This window comes from Macaca nemestrina, chromosome 6, assembly GCF_043159975.1.
Source record: "Macaca nemestrina isolate mMacNem1 chromosome 6, mMacNem.hap1, whole genome shotgun sequence".
Classification (NCBI taxonomy): Eukaryota; Metazoa; Chordata; class Mammalia; order Primates; family Cercopithecidae; genus Macaca; species Macaca nemestrina.
The window spans coordinates 28,744,223-28,765,318 of NC_092130.1; the positions used below are offsets into that span (position 1 = coordinate 28,744,223).

General features: G+C 45.9%; 2 protein-coding genes across 3 annotated transcripts in view; one reads left to right on the top strand and one right to left on the bottom strand.

Annotated features, from left to right (window-relative positions):
• Positions 1 to 21,096, bottom strand: part of LOC105466844 (solute carrier family 36 member 1) — a 233,569-nt gene that overhangs the window by 81,496 nt on the left and 130,977 nt on the right. The window lies entirely within an intron of this gene.
• LOC105466846 (FAT atypical cadherin 2) overlaps positions 1 to 21,096 on the top strand; it is an 87,807-nt gene that overhangs the window by 6,315 nt on the left and 60,396 nt on the right. Inside the window, exons 1-2 of one of the 2 annotated variants that reach the window (XM_071098191.1) lie at positions 6,145 to 6,849; positions 16,085 to 19,363. In XM_071098191.1, the coding sequence (XP_070954292.1) occupies positions 16,105 to 19,363 (3,259 nt within the window). In that variant the 5' untranslated portion in view covers positions 6,145 to 6,849; positions 16,085 to 16,104. Of the gene's footprint in view, positions 1 to 6,144; positions 6,850 to 16,084; positions 19,364 to 21,096 lie in introns of those variants that run through there. The other variant, XM_071098190.1, reaches the window with a different exon arrangement.

Below are 21,096 nucleotides of genomic sequence, written 5' to 3' on the forward strand. Positions count from 1 at the left end.
TCATATTTCAGAGGCAGCCTAATTTAGAGGCAAGTTTCCCAAATGTCTGGGGCTGTTTTTTAAAAACTACAAATTACTTAGCCCCATCCTAAGTCTACAAAATTAGATGGAGGAGTGTGAGGGTGAAGGACGGGAATCTATATATATATTTAAGCTCCAAGGGCGCTCGAGGTGAGGTCTAACTGGGCTTGGTAGCCATTGGACTGGCGGTTCAGAGTTTGGACTCAAGTCAGATAGACCATTTGTTCCAATCCGTGCTCCACACTGACTGGCCATTGACCTTGGACAAGTCACATGGCCTTTCTGACCCTCAGTTTTTTCATTTGTGAAATGGAGACAGAGGAAAGGATAGTACCTGCCTCTGTGGGTTGCTGAAAGGCACTGAGACATCCACAGCACAAGCGCTCACTAAATGCTAGGTGCTATAATCAACATTACTATTATACTGGGCAGAGACCGTATGCGATGGAGCCAAGGGAGTGCTGAATCTGGCATCTGAAGTTTTGTGTTTGAGTCTTGACCGGGCCACTTGCTAGCGGTATATGACCTTGGACAAGTCTTTTGAGCCCCCGTCTCCTGGCCTTGACTTCCCCATCTACAAAATGGAAATACTCCTTGCTTCCTTCCTAGGGTCTTTGAAGGAATTAAATAAGAAAATGGACCAGAATATTGCTCCAAGAACAGAAAAATGCTGCAGGAAGTAAACCCCAATGAGCTGGAACCCAGCTAAGCCTGGGAACCCTGTGGAAAGTGGGCTTGCCATTGTCCTCGTGGTTCTGTGAGGGCAGGCCGGGCAGGGGAGGGTAAAGGGAACCGTTGAGGTGTCAGTTTTCCACAGCCCTGGTATGCCCTGGCATGGTTCCTGAGCTTCTTGGTTTCTGAGAGCTGTCTCCTTCCTGGTTCCTGGGGCAGGAAGGGTCCAAGATCCCATAGCTGTGAAATCCCATGCAATTTGCAGGTAGTCCAAATGCTTTTATTATTTTAATGTCTTCTTCTTTTTTAATTAAAGTCTTCTTTGAAGTCATTTACTAGTGTTTTAAAAACTTTTTTTTTGAGACAGAGCCTCGCTCCGTCACCCAGGCTGGAGTGCAGTGGTACAGTCTCAGCTCACCACAACCTCTGCCTCCCAGGCTCAAGTGATTCTTGTGCCTCAGTCTCCCAAGTAGCTGGGATTACATGTGTATGTCATCACACCCAGCTAATTTTTTTATTTTTACTAGAGACGGGGTTTCATCGTGTTGGCCAGGCTGGTCTTGAACTCCTGACCTCAAGTGATCCACCCACCTTGGCTTCCCAAAGTGCTGGGATTACTGGCGTAAGCCACCATGCCTGGCTCCTAAAAAAAACCTTTTTAATGAAGTATAATATGCATACAGAAAAGTGCGCAAATCACAAGGGTACAGCTCAATTAATTTTTCAGAAACTCACCAGCTCCCAGATTAATAAATAGAATATTACTACTATCGCAGAAACCCTCTTTGTACCCTTTTCAGTCACTCACCACTTCCCTCCCACATAAGAGTGACTCTATCTTAATCTAATCTATAGATTTGTTTTGCCTGTTTTTAAACTTTATAAACATGGACTACCACAGTATGTACTTTTTAATATATGGCTTCTTTTGCCCCATATTTTGTGAATGGGATTCATCTCTGTTGTGCCTGGAACAGCAGTTCATTTTCTTTGCTGTGTAGTATTCCATTATGTGACCATACTGAAATATACTTGTCCATTCTGCTCTTGATGGCCATTTGGTTTGTTTCCAGTTTGGGGCTGCTATAGCTAGCGCTGCTTTGCATAGTCTTGTGATGAATCTTTTGGTGAACATATGTTCACACTTCTGTTGACCTAGAAGTGGAACTGCTGGGTCATGAGCTGCGCATATATGAATGGAACTCTCTTATTTTCAGGTTAAGTTCTATTTATTACAAGTAGAACATGGCTCCCCAGGGTTCAGTATCTATCTAGAAGATCAAAAGACCCCAGGAAGATGAAAAGCTGCCTCTGGGGTTGGAGATGCTGATGAACAGAGGCGTGTGCAGACAGTGACATGTGTAGGCTCAGAGACTTCCAGGTGATAAAGTTAGGCATGAAACTCAGATCTGTTGCGTTCCTTCTCCCATCTGCTCTTCTGTTTGACTTTAGCAGTAACGTTGTGTCCACTTTGCTTGAGGGCCAGTGTTCCCCACACCAACAGTCAGCAGACCACCTACAGGGGAAATATGAGTCCCACTTTGAGTCCCACGGCAGCCCTCCTGAAACAGGCTTTTGGAGGAAGAGGTTGCGATTTTTAACACAGTGACATTTGAGAATCACTTCTCTAGCCTGAACAATTTCTAAAGACTGCACTCTTTTCCGGATGTCCTCCATCCCCTCTCCGCCAGGGCATAGGATCAGGCCACATTTGGGATATCAACTTTGAAAAGAGGCATGGTAGAGTGTAAGATCCTAAAGAAAGAGATGGTTCCCTTGTTCAGCAGTTCTCGAACACCGGTCATACCAAAATCACCCAGGGAACTTGTTAAACATCTATTTCTGAGCCCCACCCCTAAGGATTTTGATTCATTAGATCTGGGGTGGGGCTGGGAATATATATATTTTTAACCTTCACCCCCATCCCCTTGGGGAATTCCTAATGGTGGGAATCACCAGTTCAATCCACCGGCCAGCTTTGTAGATGAGAACACAGACGGGCCCAGCCGCTCTGTTGAGTTTTGTGTCTGCTGATGGCTGGGTGGAGCAGTTGCCTTGGCTAAGAAAAATTGGTATGTGTGGACGGAACCCAGGGAGCTTGAATGTTGAACACGGGGACTTGGCCTGCAGCCCACCGGCAGCGGCTCATTTGCATCTCATTAGTATGCACCTTGGGTTACTCAGGGTGCTCCCAAATCATCCCTGACCTCTCTCGTGCCTTGGCTCTGCAGTTAGGTTCAGCCAGCTCAGCAGCAGGACTGGATGCATCAGACAGCAGAGAGCCTGTCTTGCCCCACTGCCAGAGCGCAGCTCCCACCTGCAGCAACCTGCCTGCCTGCCTGCCTGGCTTTGTCCTAAGCTGTTCTACTCAGAGGGGAGAGGACAGACAGATGGCTGGGCTGGGCTGGGCTGGGCCAGGCTGGAGGAAATGGGAATGAGAGGGGAGACTGGAAATGAAACCTATGCTGAGAATCTGTGTTTGCTGGCAGAGAGGATCTGAGGTTATGTGATCCCTGATATGGGGGAGGGATCATATCATCCTTCCCCTTCACAGTTGCTCTTTCTAACCCATGGGCATGGGGAGCGGGCCAGGGGGACTGTTGGACACACAGGTGATCTGAGTTTTATCCTGGCTTGGCTCATACTAGCTGTGTGATCTCAGGAGTTAAATAACCTCTCTGAGTCTCAGTTATCTCATCTACAAAATGAGGATAATTATAAGGTTGCTGTAAGCAAGCTTAAAAGAGATAATGCCTGCCAAGTGCTCACCACAGGGCCTGGCACCCAATAAATGTTCAATAAAAGTCAGCTGTGAGCAGCTGCATGCGCCTCTGCAAGCACTCCATAGTTCCAACCTCACCGTCTTCGGGGCAGCTGATGAGAGCTCAGCAGAGGGTTAGCTCAGGGAGGTAGGAAAGCTGGGACTAGTCTCCGTTCCCAGATGGATGGGTGGAGTCTCCATTAAATGAGGGGATTTGCTCGGGGCTCTCTCACTGGGCCTCCTGCTTGGTCCTCCGATATAATACCAAAGGAGTAGGGTCTGAGGTCCCTGGATTGTCATCTTCATCACAGCAGCTACCTCGCGGGGGCTCACATGCAAGCCACTGTGCCCACCGCTTTGTGCCCTTCTTCTTAGTTCTGACCCTCATAACATAAATGAGGGAATGATTATGTTCCCTTGTTTACGCCTGAAGAGACCGAGCCTTTGTCAGGTCCCATGATTTGCTCAACATTACATACAACCAGCAGTGGGCCAGGGCAGGACTCCAACACAGGCATCCCCTCTCCAGAGCCTGAGTGTGTGGCCTGACTGTAGCCACCCCACCTCCTGCAGGTGCCTGAGTTAGAGGCAGAACCTGGTTGGGAGTGGCCACGTGAGACTGATGGGCTCACGGAAGGGAACAAGGAGAAGCTTCTGTTTCAGCAGTTAAGAGGAACAGTATTCCTTTTGCTGTTGGCCACAGGGCCTGCTGGATCCTGGGAAGACCGCTTATTGTGTCTTGGATAGAGACAAGAAGGGGGCCCAGAGTGGTCACCCCAACATGTCAGTGGCAGAGCACAAAAGATCGGGAGATGTATGTTTTTATAGAATGTGCAGGACATTTTCTACCTGGTGTTTTCACTGTCAATACTCTTCTGACCACTCTGCCCCCTCTTCAACTCTGAAGGAGGTCACATCTGTTATTATTTTAATGGTGCTCAAGTTGCTGCTTGAGCTTTGCTGCAAATCACTGCAAAAACAGAAGGAATGTCACAAAGACCCGTGTGTGTGTGTGTGTGTGTGTGTGTGTGTGTGCACGTGTGTGTAAGGGACCCTCCCACAAAAGGCTCCTGGGGCATGAGTGAGGGTCAGCACACGTACAGAAAAGAATTCCTACATTCTACACAAATTTTTTTGAGCACCTACTGTAATGGTAACAACCACCACCCATTAGCGACCTTCTGCATGACTGGCGCCATGCCAAATGCCATCCATGCATGTGTTCATTAAATCCTCCAGGAAGGTGTTACTAGCCCCATTTCACAAATGGGGAAACTGAGGCTTAGATAGGCTCAGCTTTGCCCCTCAATGCAAGCAGAGGCTGTTTTGAGGGCAGGTCTCATCCTGAAACCAGTTCTTTCTCCCTGCACTCTCCTCTTGACTAATGCAGAAGACCTTGGCCTTGTGGGTTCCTGAGGATCCTACAGGTTGACAGCGGAGCTGGGGTTGGGAGAACAGCATGGCCAGTGGCAAAATCCCAGGATGGGGAGCCTGGGTTCTGGTTCCAATTCTGCCACCAACATGCTATGCAACTTAAAGTGACCCCTTCCCTTCTCTGGGAATAGTTTTCTCGTCTTTATTAAACAGAGCTTGGACTCATAGTTGTCTTCAAACTGTGCCCTAGGGAGGCCGTGGATTTCACTGACAAAGGGACGATGCATAGGGGATGGGTCTCTGGGGCTCCTCTCACATCTATCATAGCAGGTCTGTTTCAATCTACTTAACATAACAAGAATGATAGTTATAAAATAACAACAGCTAGCATTTATTTAGCAACTACTAGGTGCCATGCATGTGCTGAATGTTCAACAGGTACCATCTAGTTCTACCTTCAGAACACTATCTGAGGTGGGTTCAGTTAGTATCTTTCTCTCTCTTTTTTTTTTTAAAGTATTTGCTTATTTGTATTTTAAATTGACAAAATTTGTATATATTTATGGTGTGCAACATAATGTATTGATAATGTATGCATTGTGGAATGGCTAAACCAAGCCATTTAACACATCCATTAACTCATATGCCTTTTAAAAATTATTATTTTTTTATATTTTAGAGATAGGGTCTTGCTCTGTCACCCAGCCTGGAGTGCAGTGGTGTGATCATTGTTCACTGCAGCCTCAAACTCCTGGGCTCAAGCAATCCTCCCATCTCAGCCTTCTGAGTAGCTAGGATTACAGATGCAAACCACCACACCTGGCTAATTTTTAAATGTTTTGTAGAGATAGGATCTCGATATGTTGCCAAAGCTGGTCTCAAACTTCTGGCTTCAAGCAATCCTTCTGCCTTGGTCTCCCAAAGCTCTGGTATTACAGGCATGAGCCACCATGCCTGGCCCCTACATGCTTATTTTTTTGTGATGACAACATTTAAAATGTATTCTCTTAGCAAATTTTCAAGTACAATATACAATGCATTTATTAATTATAGTTACCATATTGTACCAATAGATCTCTTGAACTTACTTCCCTTCCAAACAGAGAGCCCCAGAAGTGGGCCTGGATTTGTTGATCCCTCAGAATTCCTACTTTCCCTCCTTCCTACCCCAAGCCCTGTGTTCCTGATGTTCCCTCTGGCTTAGGAATTTTTCAACACCAAATGGAAATTTTGTATTCTTTGACCATCTCCCCAATCCCCACCCTCACCCCAGCCACTGGTAACCATCATTCTATTCACTGTTTCTATGAGTTTAACCTTTTTAGAATTCACACAGAAGTGAGTATATGTGGATTCTAAAAAAGTATTTGCAGTATTTGTCCTTATGTATTTGGCTTATTTCACTTAACATAATGTCCTCCAGGTTCATACATGCTGTCACAATTGACAAAATTTACCCACCTTTTAAGGCTGAATGATATTCTCTTGTGTATATAGGCCATATTTTCTTTATTCATTCATCTGCTGATGGACATTTAGGGTAATTCCGTATCTTGGCTATTGCGAATAATGCAGTAAACACGGGCCTGCAGGTATCTCTTTGACATACTGATTTTGTTTCCTTTGGATGTATACCCAGTGGTGGGACTGCTGGAGCATATGGTAGTTCTATTTTTTATTTTTTGGGGAACCTCCATACTGTTTTCCGTAATGGCTGTACTAATTTACATTTCCACCGACAGTGTCTGACGGTTCCCTTTTCTCCACATTCTCTTCAACAGCTGTTATCTCTTGTCTTTTCGAGAATAGTCATCCTAACACAATCTAATTGTGGCTTTAAGTAACTCTCTTTCAAAGGTGAAGAAAAACAGAGGCTCAGAGATCAAGTTATCCAAGGTCGCCTCAGTTGGGACTTGAGGTCTGTGTTTGAAAACTCATCCTTTCGCAAAGGATTCCACTGGATCAAAGTGGCAAGAAGCACAGGAGAGTAAGCACCCCACAAAACGAGACCCATTCAGCAGGTACATTCTGGCCTTTGCATTTTGTTCTCTTCTCCATCTGAAAGCCGCTTTCTAGTCCTCCTGGAGAGTCTGTTCTGTGTTTAGTTTCTAATGAATAAATACCAGGCCGTGTTCTGCTAAGCTGGAGTTGGCTTTGATCTTTTTTTTTTTTTTTTCACCTTTCCCTTTTCATGGATTTTAATGGTTTTCATCTAACAAACTCCTCCTACCAGAGAGCCCCAGAAGAAGTGGGGCTAGAGTTGTTGATCCCTCAGGATTCTTCCCTTCTCTCCCTGCCACCCTAGGCCCTCCAGTTCTGAGGTTCCCTCTGGCTTAGGGATTTTTCAGCGGCAAATGCAAAGCTCATAGATCCATATAAACAATCCTAAGAGGAAGAGACCCCAGACACGCCTCTTCCTCTCTCTGGGCCTCATTGAGTATCAGGATCTGCACTCTCAGAAACCCACAGCAGCCTTTTCCTTGCTGCCATCTCAGGGCCTTTGCGTTGCCTGTTCTGTCTGGAACTCTCTTCCTCAAGATAGCTCTGTGGCTCTCTTCCTCACTCTGTTCAGCTCCCTGCCCAAATGTCACCTTGTCATATGGGACTTCCCTGACTCCCCTTTAAAAAATAGCATCTCCCCTCCGTGCTGTACCTCTTGCCCCACATGATGTTTCTTTATATTGCTTTTCATCACTTGGCACAGTCAATATTTTCTTGTTTATTGTCTCTCTCTGCTACTAGAATACAGTCTCCACAAGAGCAGAAACCTCATCTCTCTTGTTCGCTGCTCTAGATGCCTGGCACAGGGCAGGCCCTCAGTGAGTATTAAATGACTGACTGACTGACTGACTGAATGAATGAATGACTTTGGCAGAGGAAGCTCAATAATAAAACACTTTCTTCACGTCCCCCACTTTGTTCCTTTTCTTCCCCAAAGCCCAGGCCACTGGAAGCCCTTTTCTTCCTTCAAATATTCATTTCTCCAGGGTCATACTATGACTTTTGAGCGCTCTAAGCATCTTAGTCTTTGTGGGCCCCTTCTTCCATGAAACAATTATAAATTATAATTATGTAGTCATAAATTAAAAATGATGTTCTATGACAGCATTGGTATAAAGATGCATATATAGTCATGTACCACATCATGACATTTTGATCAGTGTGGGACTGCATATATGAGAGTGGTCTCATAAAATTTTAATGCCATACTTTTCCTGTACCTTTTCTATGTTCAGTTACACAAATACTTACCATCGTGTTACAATCACCTACACTATTCAGTACAGTAGGAGCTGTATAAGTTTGTATCCTAGGAGCAATAGGCTGTACCACATAGCCTAGGTGTATAGTAAGCTTCACTATGTAGGTTTGTGTAAGTGCACTCCATGATGTTTGCACAATGACAAACTTGTGCAAACTTCTCGAAAACCATGAATGACTCCCTACTACTAAGGAAAGAAATTATTTTAGTGGCTAAGACTTGACTAGCAGGTACCTAGAATGTCACTATTCTTTCACTTACAGTTTTTATTCTGGTTCAAATAGTGACACATTTCTCAGAATGTATTCCCATTGTTAAGTGAGACATACCTGTGTTATTATATATCCAAACTCTTCAACCTAAAAGTTTTTCTTTCTTTTGTATTTAAAATAAACTAAAACATTTATTATTGATTCCATTTTCAAATTTAAAAGGAAATTCTCAATAATTTATTAACTATAGTAACTTTCTACAGTAGTCCTCATTCCTGAAAAGATGCTTAAAAACCCAAAAACCTATAGTATAACTTAATTGATTTAAACTAGGGGTGAGTGAAATGTTTTTAAATGTTCTCCTGGTAATTCTAATATGCGCTAATAGTTGAGGCCCACTGTTCCAGATAATATCTCCCAGTTTGCTCCCTCAGATCATTCCCATCCTCCTCTAAGACATAATTTGGGGGCATAGTCATTCCAAAAGCTAACCATTTTAAAAATACCCCCTTGTTCCTACACCATACTGCTAAGTATATTTATGAATTTTAGCTTTTTCCCTTCCATATCTTTCTAGCCCACATATTAAGATCTCAATTTTTCTTAAGAGATTCTCCCTTTTCATTCTGCTTTAATAGTATGTGTAGTCCTGGGTCCTGGGTGTGCCCACTGTGCCTTATAGATGAGTGGACCCAGCATTCTTCTCTGAATCTCATGAATCCTGTGGTTCCTATGCCATGTTCTCTAGAGCTGGGCTGTCCAATGTGGTAGACACAAGTCACGTGTGGCTTTTAAAATTTAAATTAATTAAAATAAGATAAAACGAAAAACTCAACTCCTCAATTGTACTAGCTGCATTTCAAGTGCTCAATAGCCAGCCATGCATGGCTCGTGGCTCCCACCCTGGACAGCACAGAGACAGAACACTTCACCACTGCAGAAAGTTCTGCTGGAAAGCGCAGCTCTAGAGTGAGCCCCAGCTACTCCAGGCCTCTGGGATGTCTCTCTTCTTAGAATGTGGATTCCTATTCTGTGCCGGTGCTTGCATCCATCACCTACTAGATGAGTGAACCTGGGCACAGTCTTCAAATTATCCAAGCCTCAATTTCACAATTACAGATTCAGAGTAATGAATGTCATAGTACAGATGATGATGGTACATCACTAACTGGTACTGAGTGTGTTCCAGTGCTAGGTATTTGCCGTACTTTAACTCATTCAGCTTTCTCAAGAACTCCACGAGCTAAGTACCATGATCATCTCCCTTTGACTGAAATCAGCAAGGTTAAATGACCACCCAGGGCCACACAGCTGATAAACAGAGAGCTGGGATTTGAAACCAGGTCTGTCTGATATCAGAGCCCACTTTCTTAGCTTTTAATTCTGTCAAGTACTGCATACTCTACCCAAAGACCAAGTGAGATAACGCATGCAAATGCTTACTTGAAAACTTATAGATTATCATACAGATGTAAGACAGAATAATTTTTGTCATCAATAATAAAAAGAATACTAATAAATAATGGGACCCCATGTCCCAGCTCTCTTTCATCCATGTTTTAGATAAGGATTTTCTTTTTAGCCATTTCTAATTCCAGGCTAGGACAGGTCTGGCTTTTACAGTCAACCCCTCTAAGATGGCCTGTCTGCCAGCTGACCTTCAGACTGCCATTTACTGAGCCATTATTTGTTCTAATAAGGTGTTACTCTTCATTTTTCCTCCCTGTGCTTTCACCTGTCAAATTTTCTGTTTTCCCTGTAGTCCTAGGAAGTAGGTAGGAGTAGCTATCATTATCTCCATTTTACAGACAGGCAAATTGAGGCCCAGGAGAGATTCTGTGGCATTCTCAAGTCACAGGACCCATCAATGGCTCCAACCACTGACTCCACTCCTGGCCACATCCAGTTCTTTGTTTTGTTACATGAGAATTCAACAATGGCTGCCTACTAACTAACAAATGACTCACATGTTCATACAAGTTTCTTGAAAGTAAACTAAGCCTCTCTACCCTCAGTGAACTCCAGTTGTCTTAAACCAACAAAGCTGGTGTTCAAGCCCTGTCCATACCAGAGTGGGAGTCTTGAACGGGAAAATCCCTTTTTTGGTCTAATGTCAGATTACTCATCCCAATGATGTAGCCCTGTCCTGGTCCTGCTTCTTCTCAAAAACCGTCAATGACTCCCTACTACCAAGGAGAGAAATTATTTCAGTGGCTAAGACTTGACTCGCAGGAACCTCGAATGTCACCATTCTTTCATTTACAGTTTTTATTCTGGTTCAAAGCACAGTCCCTCTTAATTTATTTCTCTCACCTCCTTAAGGTTTTTCATAAATAGAATATATTTAGGATTCTTTCTTGAGAGTCACAAGAGCCAGTCTTAGCACTGAACACGTGGGGCAGACGGTAGGACAATTAGAGGGGTTTGGAATCACCAATCCATTACAGCCCTTCCCTCTATATGCACACACATTATTTACAGATGAGGAAAAAGTCCACATGGCTTAGGTGACTTGCTTGACCAAGAACAGACAGAGAATGAGTGACTTTAGGTCTCAGCCTCCCAGAACCCAGGTCAGGGGGGATCAGTTTATTACACTGACTCTCAAACAAGCATTGGCAGGTGTATAACCCTGATCCACAACCAGAGGAAATCCCTTCACTGCCTTTGCGGGGCTCGTTTAGGGTCTGATAGAGACCATAGGTGTGCACAGGCCAAAGAACCATGCCTGTATGAGTTGGAAGGGCCTTCAGAATGCTTCTTATCTCCCCCAAGGACAAATACCCTCCTACAGGAGAATATGCTCCTCAGGTGGCCGCCCAGATTCTGCTTGGATTCCCCCAGTGAGGAGGAGCTCTCCACGTTCAAACTTTTATCCATGAGTTGGATAAAGACATGGATGTTACCACTATCAGGTTTCTGAATGTCGGAATCAAGATCCTGAGAAGCTGGAGTAGAGAGCTGAAACACAGGGTGAACTGAATCACAACCTCTTTAAAGCCCTACAGCGCTAAGTTGCAGAAAATCAGCCTGCACAAGCATAGATCAGGGATGACGGAATAATTTGTCTGAAAGTGTTTTTTGCTTTGTTTTGTTTTGTTTGAGATGGAGTCCTGCTCTATCACCAGGCTGGAGTGCAGTGGCGCGATCTTGGCTCACTGCAACCTCCAACTCCCTGGTTCAAGCGATTCTACTGCCTCAGCCTCCCGAGAAGCTGGGATTATAGGCACGTGCCACCATGCCTGGCTAATTTTTGTCTTTTTAATAGAGACGGAGTTTCACCATGTTGGCCAGGATAGTCTTGATCTCCTGACCTCATGGCCTCCCAAAATCCTGAGATCACAGGCATGAGCCACTGCACCTGGCCTGAAAGTTTTTATTATCCACAAACTCAACTGTTAATAGTATAAGCCAGGTGCTAAAAAGTAGTATTACTGGGTAATATTTGTTGAAAACTGTATCACGTATTGTGCTCAGCACTTATGTGCATTAACTCACTTTCATTCTCAAAATGATCTCAGGAAGCAGGGAAACTAAGGATCAGAAAAGGCAAGCCATTTGCCCAAGGTCACACAGCCAGAGTCTGTGTGTTGTTAGCCACCTTTTCCCGCCTTCCACATCTTTGAAAGGGGGCTGGGAGTTACATGGAGGCAAAGTTGGTTCATACATGTATCCTAAAAGGGTCCATTCATGGCCAGGTAGACACAGAACTAATGTACCCACACGATTATTCAAAAAATTGACTACTAAGTATGCATGTGTGCCCTCTTGTAAATGTGCATATTCACTCAGATGCAGGTCTCTTTCTGGGCCTGAGGAGCCAAGGAACATGAGGCCCCACCCCAGACAAGCGCCTGCTCGCAGCTTCCCAGAACAGTCTGTGGCTAGGCCAGCAAGCTTAGACTCGACCAGAGACCAGTGGCTTCCTGCTGCGTTGGGGCACAGGCTGGACCTTCTCCAGAGGCTTCAGCGGACCCCGCCCTCAACCCAGCCCAGGCTTTGATTCTGCCGTGGCATTAAAATCTAATAACGAATATGTCCTGAGTTTTGTCTACATACCAGGCACTGTGCTGAGTACATTAATGTGCATGATCTTATGTAGTCTCCATAAAGCCCTATGAATATGAATGCAGTCCTCTTAATAGCCCTGTCTCACAGATGAAAAAGCTGAGATTCAGGGACACTGAGTAACTTACTAAGGTTAAACAGGTAGCAGGTGGTAGAGCTATGACTTGAACTCAAACAGTCAGATTCATAAGTGACCACAGCTCTTTCCGGAAGCACGGTCGGGAGGAAAGAACCTGGCTCTAATTCTCACCCTGTGACTTTGGGCAAGTCTCTTTCTTTCTTTGGGACTTTACTTTCCAGCTTCCAAAAGGAAGGAATGATCATGAAGGGCTCTTCCAGCGTTCATTCTGTCATGGCATTTCCTGAGTCCAGATTCTTCCATTTTTCAACTAGTATTGATTGAGCCTTGTTCTATGCCAGGCACCGTTCTAGGCCCTAGGGAATTCATCTGTGAATAAGATACACAAAACTCCTCTCTTCATGGAGTCCAGTGTCAAGTGGGAAGACAGTCATTAAACAAGTAAACAAGAAAATATTGGGTAGTGATAGGTGTCATGAAGAAAATAGGGCAAAGTGATAAAGAGGGAGTTGGCAGGAAGGTTACTCCAAACAGGGGCTCAGGAGGTGATATTTAAGTGAAAACTGGTTGACAAGAAGGAACTATTCATGTGAGAATCTTAAGGGAGGCAGGAAGTGCAAAGGCGCCGAGGCAGGTCCCAGTTTTGTGTGGCTGCAGCTTGTGAACTGGAGAAGTAACATGGGCCAAGGAGCTTCTGTTTTAATCTAAGTGTTATGGAAAGCCACAGGAAAATTTTAAGCAGGTAAGTCAGATGAATTGATGTATGTTTACACAAGATGTTTTAAAATAGTGGTCCCTGGGTGTCGTGAACTAGGAAGGTAGTACAAGGAGCCCTGCGAGCCTGTTCACTCATCTGGACCTGAGGCCAGGAAACAGCTGTGCAGACACTGTTCCCTCCCTCAGCAAACTACTCCCCAGGTGTGCAGGTCCTACAGCCTGGGCAGGCCATGGGCACCAAGCCGCCATCCCAGGGTGCATTCTCTCTGCATTTTATCCTCCTCCAGGGAGACCCCTCCCCTTCCCCTTCCCTCCAGCTCATCTTAACGGCGCCTGCGCTGCAAGGCGCCTGTGCAGCCACTGAGCAGAGTATCTTGCTGGGACCTGCCCAACACGGGTACTGACCTGGGGAACAGGAAGCTCTCCATACAGCAGGGCAGGCAGGGCTGGGAGGCTGCGTGCACCCTGGGTTCGCAGAGCTGTGGAGCCAGTGGACCTGGGCCTGGGGTGAGGACTCATTTTCCCTTGGGGTTTCAACTTTAAAAGCAATGCCATCCTGCAGGGGTTGGAGGCCGAATGACTCAGGGGTCCCCTTCCGTTTGTGGGGGCTGGGTCAGGGGTAGGGTGAGTGTGGCTTTTGCCTGGGGCTGGCGCCACTATGGGCTGCAGCCCTAAGCATGGAGGGACAGTCGGGGGCAGGCGGGGTGGGGAATGTACAACAGCTCTTTCTGCCACTAGCTTTCAGACCTCGAGTGAAGAGTCTGCCTCCTTCCTGCCCTCTCTTTTCTGAGGTGCCTGGGCTTAGGGCACCACCAACAGAATCTCAAGAGTCGGGAGGCAGGTGGTAGGGAAGCTGGAAGGGTGGGACATATTGAAATTATTTTCTGTCACAGGCCTTCAGACTCCGAGTTAGGCAGACTTTTCTATTCCTGCCTCTTATCTCGGGATGCTGTCAGCAGGATCTTGGGGAACCCTGTGCCCAGTTCACACAGGACTCTGGGAAGGCTCGGCTCCAAGCCTCTCCTTCCCCCTTTGCCTTGGAAGTTTAACTCTTCCTTGGCTTTGAAGAGCAAGGCAACTGGAAAATCAAGTCTGGCCAGTTTTATCCAAGAATGCTTCAGCACATCTGGCTGGCAGCCACGAAGCTCCTAGGAATCAAGGCTCCCAGGGGCAAGCCAGGCATCAGCCTGGTGCACCAGTCCTACACATGGCCCTGCCAAACTCTGCCCCGCTCCTACCTGCCCCTTGCCGCATCCTTGGCCCTGGTGAGTCTCACATTTTCACCCAGGCTGGAGTTCAGGGATGGGCTCTGTGGGAAACAACAAGGGTCTAAGACAGGCAAAGCATTTATTCATGATTAGTTCAACAAGAACTAACTCCCAGGGACTAGTTCTTACCTGGTCACACACTGTGTGACTTGGAGCTTGACTGATTTCGACTTTGGGGCTCTATTTCCCCATCTATGCTCATCTAGGATGAAAAGCAGGGATAGAACCCCATCATCTCTAACGTTCATTTCAACTCAGACATTCCAGGAGCCCGGGAGTTTTCATGTTCCAGGTTACAAGATGAGTCCGAGTCATGCCCTGTCTATAAGGGACATGTGGTGAAACAGGTATAAATAGGACTGGGGCAGGGAGGCAACCCTGGTCTGTGCAAGGAGTTCCCACTAGCTATAAGGCCCTGGGCAGCTCCCTTCCTTTTATGAACCTTAGTTTCCTATTATCAATAATGGCTGATATTAAGTTAGAACTGACGATAAACCAGTCACTCTGATAAGTCATTTACCTTTATTATTTCACTAAATTTTCACAACAATCCTATGAGACTGATAATTTTTTGATCCTTATTCTACAGAAGGTGAAATGAAGGCTCATCGAGGTTAAATAACTTACTCTAAAAGTCACCTACCTAGCAAATGACTGAGGCAGGGCTGAGAGCCAGGAAGCCAGACACCAGGCCTGGGATCTTGGTCACTTTGCTTTCCTGCAGCCTCTGCATGTGCGGAAACAGCTCAGTTTGGCTAGAGCTCAGCCCTAATGGAAAGGCCTTGTAGGAAGGAGAGAGAGAAGAGTAGTTTAGAATCAGATTGCTAAACTTGGTTCCTGGCTAAGAGTTGGGACTATCTCACCATCACCCAAGGAGTCACAGAAAGTTTTTGGGAAAAAGAGTAAGAGTTCAGGACTGCGTTCTAGCTGCTGAGTGCCTTTGAGAGAGCATTTTGAACTAGTCTGCTATTCTTCAGCCACGGGGTTTCTCAACCATGGCACTACTGACATTGTCCTATGCCACTGGCACTACTGACATTGGGGCTGGATAATTCTGTTGCAGGGCTGATACGGTTTGGCTGTGTTCCCACCCAAATCTCATCTTGAATTGTAGTTCCCATAATCCCCCAGTATCACGGGAGGGATCCAGTGGGAGGTAATTGAATCATGGGGGTGTGTTTTTCCCATGCTGTTCTTGTAATAGTGAATAAGTCTCATGAGAGCTGATGGTTTTATAAAGGGGAGTTCCCCTGCCCACGCTCTCTTGCCTGCTGCCATGTAAGATATGCCTTTGCTTTTCCTTTGCCTTCTGCCATGATTGTGGGGTCTCCCCAGTCATGTGGAATTGTGAGTCCATTAAACCTCATTCCTTTATAAATTACCCAGTCTCGGGTATGTCTGTATTCTCAGTGTGAGAACTGACTAATACAAAGGTACCGTCCTATGCATTGTGGGATGTTTAGCAGTATCCCTGGCCTCTACCTGCCAGATGCCATTAGCACCACTGCGCCCAAGATGGGACGGCCAAAAGTATCTTCAGACATTGCCAAGTGTCCCTTGAGGGTCAAAATCACCTCCAGTTAAGAACCATAGCAGTAGAAACCATTTTTTTTTCCCTAACTTGCACCCTGTCTTTTATTTTCTGCCCAGGGTTTCGGGAGTTTTCCACCATGACTATTGCCCTGCTGGGTTTTGCCATATTCTTGCTCCATTGTGCGACCTGTGAGAAGCCTCTAGAAGGGATTCTCTCCTCCTCTGCTTGGCACTTCACACACTCCTATTACAATGCCACCATCTATGAAAACTCTTCTCCCAAGACCTATGTGGAGAGCTTCGAGAAAATGGGCATCTACCTCGCAGAGCCACAGTGGGCAGTGAGGTACCGGATCATCTCTGGAGATGTGGCCAATGCATTTAAAACTGAGGAGTATGTGGTGGGCAACTTCTGCTTCCTAAGAATAAGGACAAAGAGCAGCAACACAGCTCTTCTGAACAGAGAGGTGCGAGACAGCTACACCCTCATCATCCAAGCCACAGAGAAGACCTTGGAGTTGGAAGCTTTGACCCGCGTGGTGGTCCACATCCTGGACCAGAATGACCTGAAGCCTCTCTTCTCTCCACCTTCATACAGAGTCACCATCTCTGAGGACATGCCCTTGAAGAGCCCCATCTGCAAGGTGACTGCCACAGATGCTGATCTAGGCCAGAATGCTGAGTTCTATTATGCCTTTAACACAAGGTCAGAGATGTTTGCCATCCATCCCACCAGCGGTGTGGTCACTGTGGCTGGGAAGCTTAACGTCACCTGGCGAGGGAAGCATGAGCTCCAGGTGCTAGCTGTGGACCGCATGCGGAAAATCTCTGAGGGCGATGGGTTTGGCAGCCTGGCTGCACTTGTCGTTCATGTGGAGCCTGCCCTCAGGAAGCCCCCAGCCATTGCTTCGGTGGTGGTGACTCCACCAGACAGCAATGATGGTACCACCTATGCCACTGTACTGGTCGATGCAAATAGCTCAGGAGCTGAAGTGGAGTCAGTGGAAGTTGTTGGTGGTGACCCTGGAAAGCACTTCAAAGCCATCAAGTCTTATGCCCGGAGCAATGAGTTCAGTTTGGTGTCTGTCAAAGACATCAACTGGATGGAGTACCTTCATGGGTTCAACCTCAGCCTCCAGGCCAGGAGTGGGAGTGGCCCTTATTTTTATTCCCAGATCAGGGGCTTTCACCTACCACCTTCCAAATTGGCTTCCCTCAAATTCGAGAAGGCTGTTTACAGAGTGCAACTTAGTGAGTTTTCCCCTCCTGGCAGTCGGGTAGTGATGGTGAGAGTCACCCCAGCCTTCCCCAACCTGCAGTATGTTCTAAAGCCATCTTCAGAGAATGTAGGATTTAAACTTAATGCTCGAACTGGGTTGATCACCACCACGAAGCTCATGGACTTCCACGACAGAGCCCACTATCAGCTACACATCAGAACCTCACCGGGCCAGGTCTCCACCATGGTTGTCATTGACATTGTGGACTGCAACAACCATGCCCCCATCTTCAACAGGTCTTCCTATGATGGCACCTTGGATGAGAACATCCCTCCAGGCACCAGTGTTTTGGCTGTGACTGCCACTGACCGGGATCACGGGGAGAATGGATATGTCACCTATTCCATTGCTGGACCAAAAGCTTTGCCGTTTTCTATTGACCCTTACCTGGGGATCATCTCCACCTCCAAACCCACAGACTATGAACTCATGAAGAGAATTTATACCTTCCGGGTAAGAGCATCAGACTGGGGATCCCCCTTTCGCCGGGAGAAGGAAGTGTCCATTTTTCTTCAGCTCAGGAACTTGAATGACAACCAGCCCATGTTTGAAGAAGTCAACTGCACAGGGTCTATCCACCAAGACTGGCCAGTAGGGAAATCAATAGTGACTATGTCAGCCATAGATGTGGATGAGCTTCAGAACCTAAAATACGAGATTATATCAGGCAATGAATTAGAGTATTTTGATCTAAATCATTTCTCCGGAGTGATATCCCTCAAGCGCTCTTTTATCAATCTTACTGCTGGTCAACCCACCAGTTATTCCCTGAAAATTACAGCCTCAGATGGCAAAAACTATGCCTCACCCACAACTTTGAATATTACTGTGGTGAAGGACCCTCATTTTGAAGTTCCTGTAACATGTGATAAAACAGGAGTATTGACACAGTTCACAAAGACTATCCTCCACTCTATTGGGCTTCAGAACCAGGAGTCCAGTGATGAGGAATTCACTTCTTTAAGCACATATCAGATTAATCATTACACCCCCCAGTTTGAGGACCACTTCCCCCAATCCATTGATGTCCTTGAGAGTGTCCCTATCAACACCCCCTTGGCCCGCCTAGCAGCCACTGACCCTGATGCTGGTTTTAATGGCAAACTGGTCTATGTGATTGCAGATGGCAATGAGGAGGGCTGCTTTGACATAGAGCTGGAGACAGGGCTGCTCACTGTAGCTGCTCCCTTGGACTATGAAGCCACCAATTTCTACATCCTCAATGTAACAGTATATGACCTGGGCACTCCCCAGAAGTCCTCCTGGAAGCTGCTGACAGTGAATGTGAAAGACTGGAATGACAACGCACCCAGGTTTCCTCCTGGTGGGTACCAGTTAACCATCTCGGAGGACACAGAAGTTGGAACCACAATTGCAGAGCTGACAACCAAAGATGCTGACTCAGAAGACAATGGCAGGGTTCGCTACACCCTGCTAAGCCCCACAGAGAAGTTCTCCCTCCACCCTCTCACTGGGGAACTGGTTGTTACAGGACACCTGGACCGCGAATCAGAGCCTCGGTACATACTCAAGGTGGAGGCCAGGGATCAGCCCAGCAAGGGCCACCAGCTCTTCTCTGTCACTGACCTGATAATCACATTGGAGGATGTCAACGACAACTCTCCCCAGTGCATCACAGAACGCAACAGGCTGAAGGTCCCAGAGGACCTGCCCCCCGGGACTGTCTTGACATTTCTGGATGCCTCTGATCCTGACCTGGGCCCCGCAGGTGAAGTGCGATATGTTCTGATGGATGGCGCCCATGGGACCTTCCGGGTGGACCTGATGACAGGGGCGCTCATTCTGGAGAGAGAGCTGGACTTTGAGAGGCGAGCTGGGTACAATCTGAGCCTGTGGGCCAGTGACAGTGGGAGGCCCCTGGCCCGCAGGACCCTCTGCCATGTGGAGGTGATCGTCCTGGACGTGAATGAGAATCTCCACCCTCCCCACTTTGCCTCCTTCGTGTACCAGGGCCAGGTGCAGGAGAACAGCCCCTCGGGAACTCAGGTGATGGTAGTGGCTGCCCAGGACGATGACAGTGGCTTGGATGGGGAGCTCCAGTACTTCTTGCGTGCTGGCACTGGACTCGCAGCCTTCAGCATCAACCAAGACACAGGTACTGGGGGTGGGGTAGGATAGGGTGCCAGGGCCTGGGGTAGATGAGCTGAAGGAGAAAATAGAGATTCCTGTGTATTTTATTTTTAATTTGTTTTTACTGGAAATATATGTCTATATATGTGCATATAGACATACACATATATGCACATATATTACATATTCTGTTTATAAACTTAATACATCAGATTATAAATTTTTTATATACAATTTTAAAATGAATGCTCCCCCATGTTCCATCATCCCAGATATAATCTTTATTAACAGTTTGGTCTATAATCTTCTAAAGTTTCTTTCTTTGTGTCTTATATATCATATATTGTTCATTTTACTATTATGAAAATATAGTATAATAGATACTATTCTAAAATTTACTTTTTTCATGTCATATAACATCAACATATTTTATTTGTCAGTTCATTTGTTTTAATTGGCCACATATTATTCTACCATATAGGCATAATATTCTTATTTATATACTTTTACTTATATACCTCAGTCTCTACAGAAAAAAAATCTTTTCTTTTTTTGAGACGGAGTCTTGCTCTGTTACCCAGGCTGGAGTAAAATGGTGTAATCTCAGCTCATTGCAATCTCTGTCCCCCGAGTTCAAGCGATTCTCCTGCCTTAGGCTCCTGAAAGTAGCTAAAATTACAGGTACCCACCATCATGCTCGGCTAACTTTTGTATTTTTAGTAGCGATGGGGTTTCACCATATCAGCCAGGCTGGTCTCGACCTCCTGACCTCAGGTGATCCACCCATCTTGGCCTCCCAAAGTGCTAGGATTGCTAGTGTGAGCCACCATGCCTGGCCGAAAAATTCTTAAAAACGAAGTTTCTAGGTCAGAGGACAATGTGCATTTTCTGTGTTAGCAAGTATTTCCAAATTGCTCTCCAAAAATGTGACACAACCACATTCCTTTTTTTAAGTTTCAAGGAAAATATGTGTAAGTCAGCACTTTTTGAGTGCCCAGTACTGGTAAGGCCCTAAGATAGGTACCTGCAGGAGATCCAAGGTGACCAAAGGCAGATGGCTGCCCTCAAGGAGTTTGCAATTTGGTAGGTGATTTATTTCCACCAAAACCAAGTTGTAATAACTTGTTCTCAATGTTGGCTTTCAGCAACCTTTGTCTCTTAACTCCAGCCACTGAAAGAAAATAGCTTAATCTAATTAAGCTGTGTAATTAGAAAGAGCATTAGATTAAGAGTCAATCCCAGACCCAGTTCTTCCACATACTTGCTACATGATCTTGGTCAAGTCGTGCTCCCTCTCTAAGCCTCAGTTTCCCCAGCGGTCGTCTCTGTCATGCTATGGCTGTAAGCATGGGCCACGCCCTCTCACACAGACCCTGCCAGTACAGCATGATCCATGAGAGCTTGGGGTGTAATCTTCTTTTGCTCATTCTTGGACCCTCAACTTCTAGAATAGTGCTAGCCCATAGTAAGCAATTTGTGGAGGGAATGAACTAAAAAATGAAGCTCAGCCCCTTAAAATCATGAAAATGATGGAGAAGGGAATGGCAATTTATTCATCAAATCCCTAACCCTGAAATTGATTATCTACCAGGACATAAAGTGTGAAGGAAAGAATTTAAGGACAACTATAAGAAAACCTCACTTACAGAATGTGAAATAGATCAATGGAACTTGGGTTTAAGTAGTCAAGAGAAAGTAGATAAACTACCACTGTCTTCTGAAAACCCTAAATATGCTCACATGCTAAAGGCATGGGCC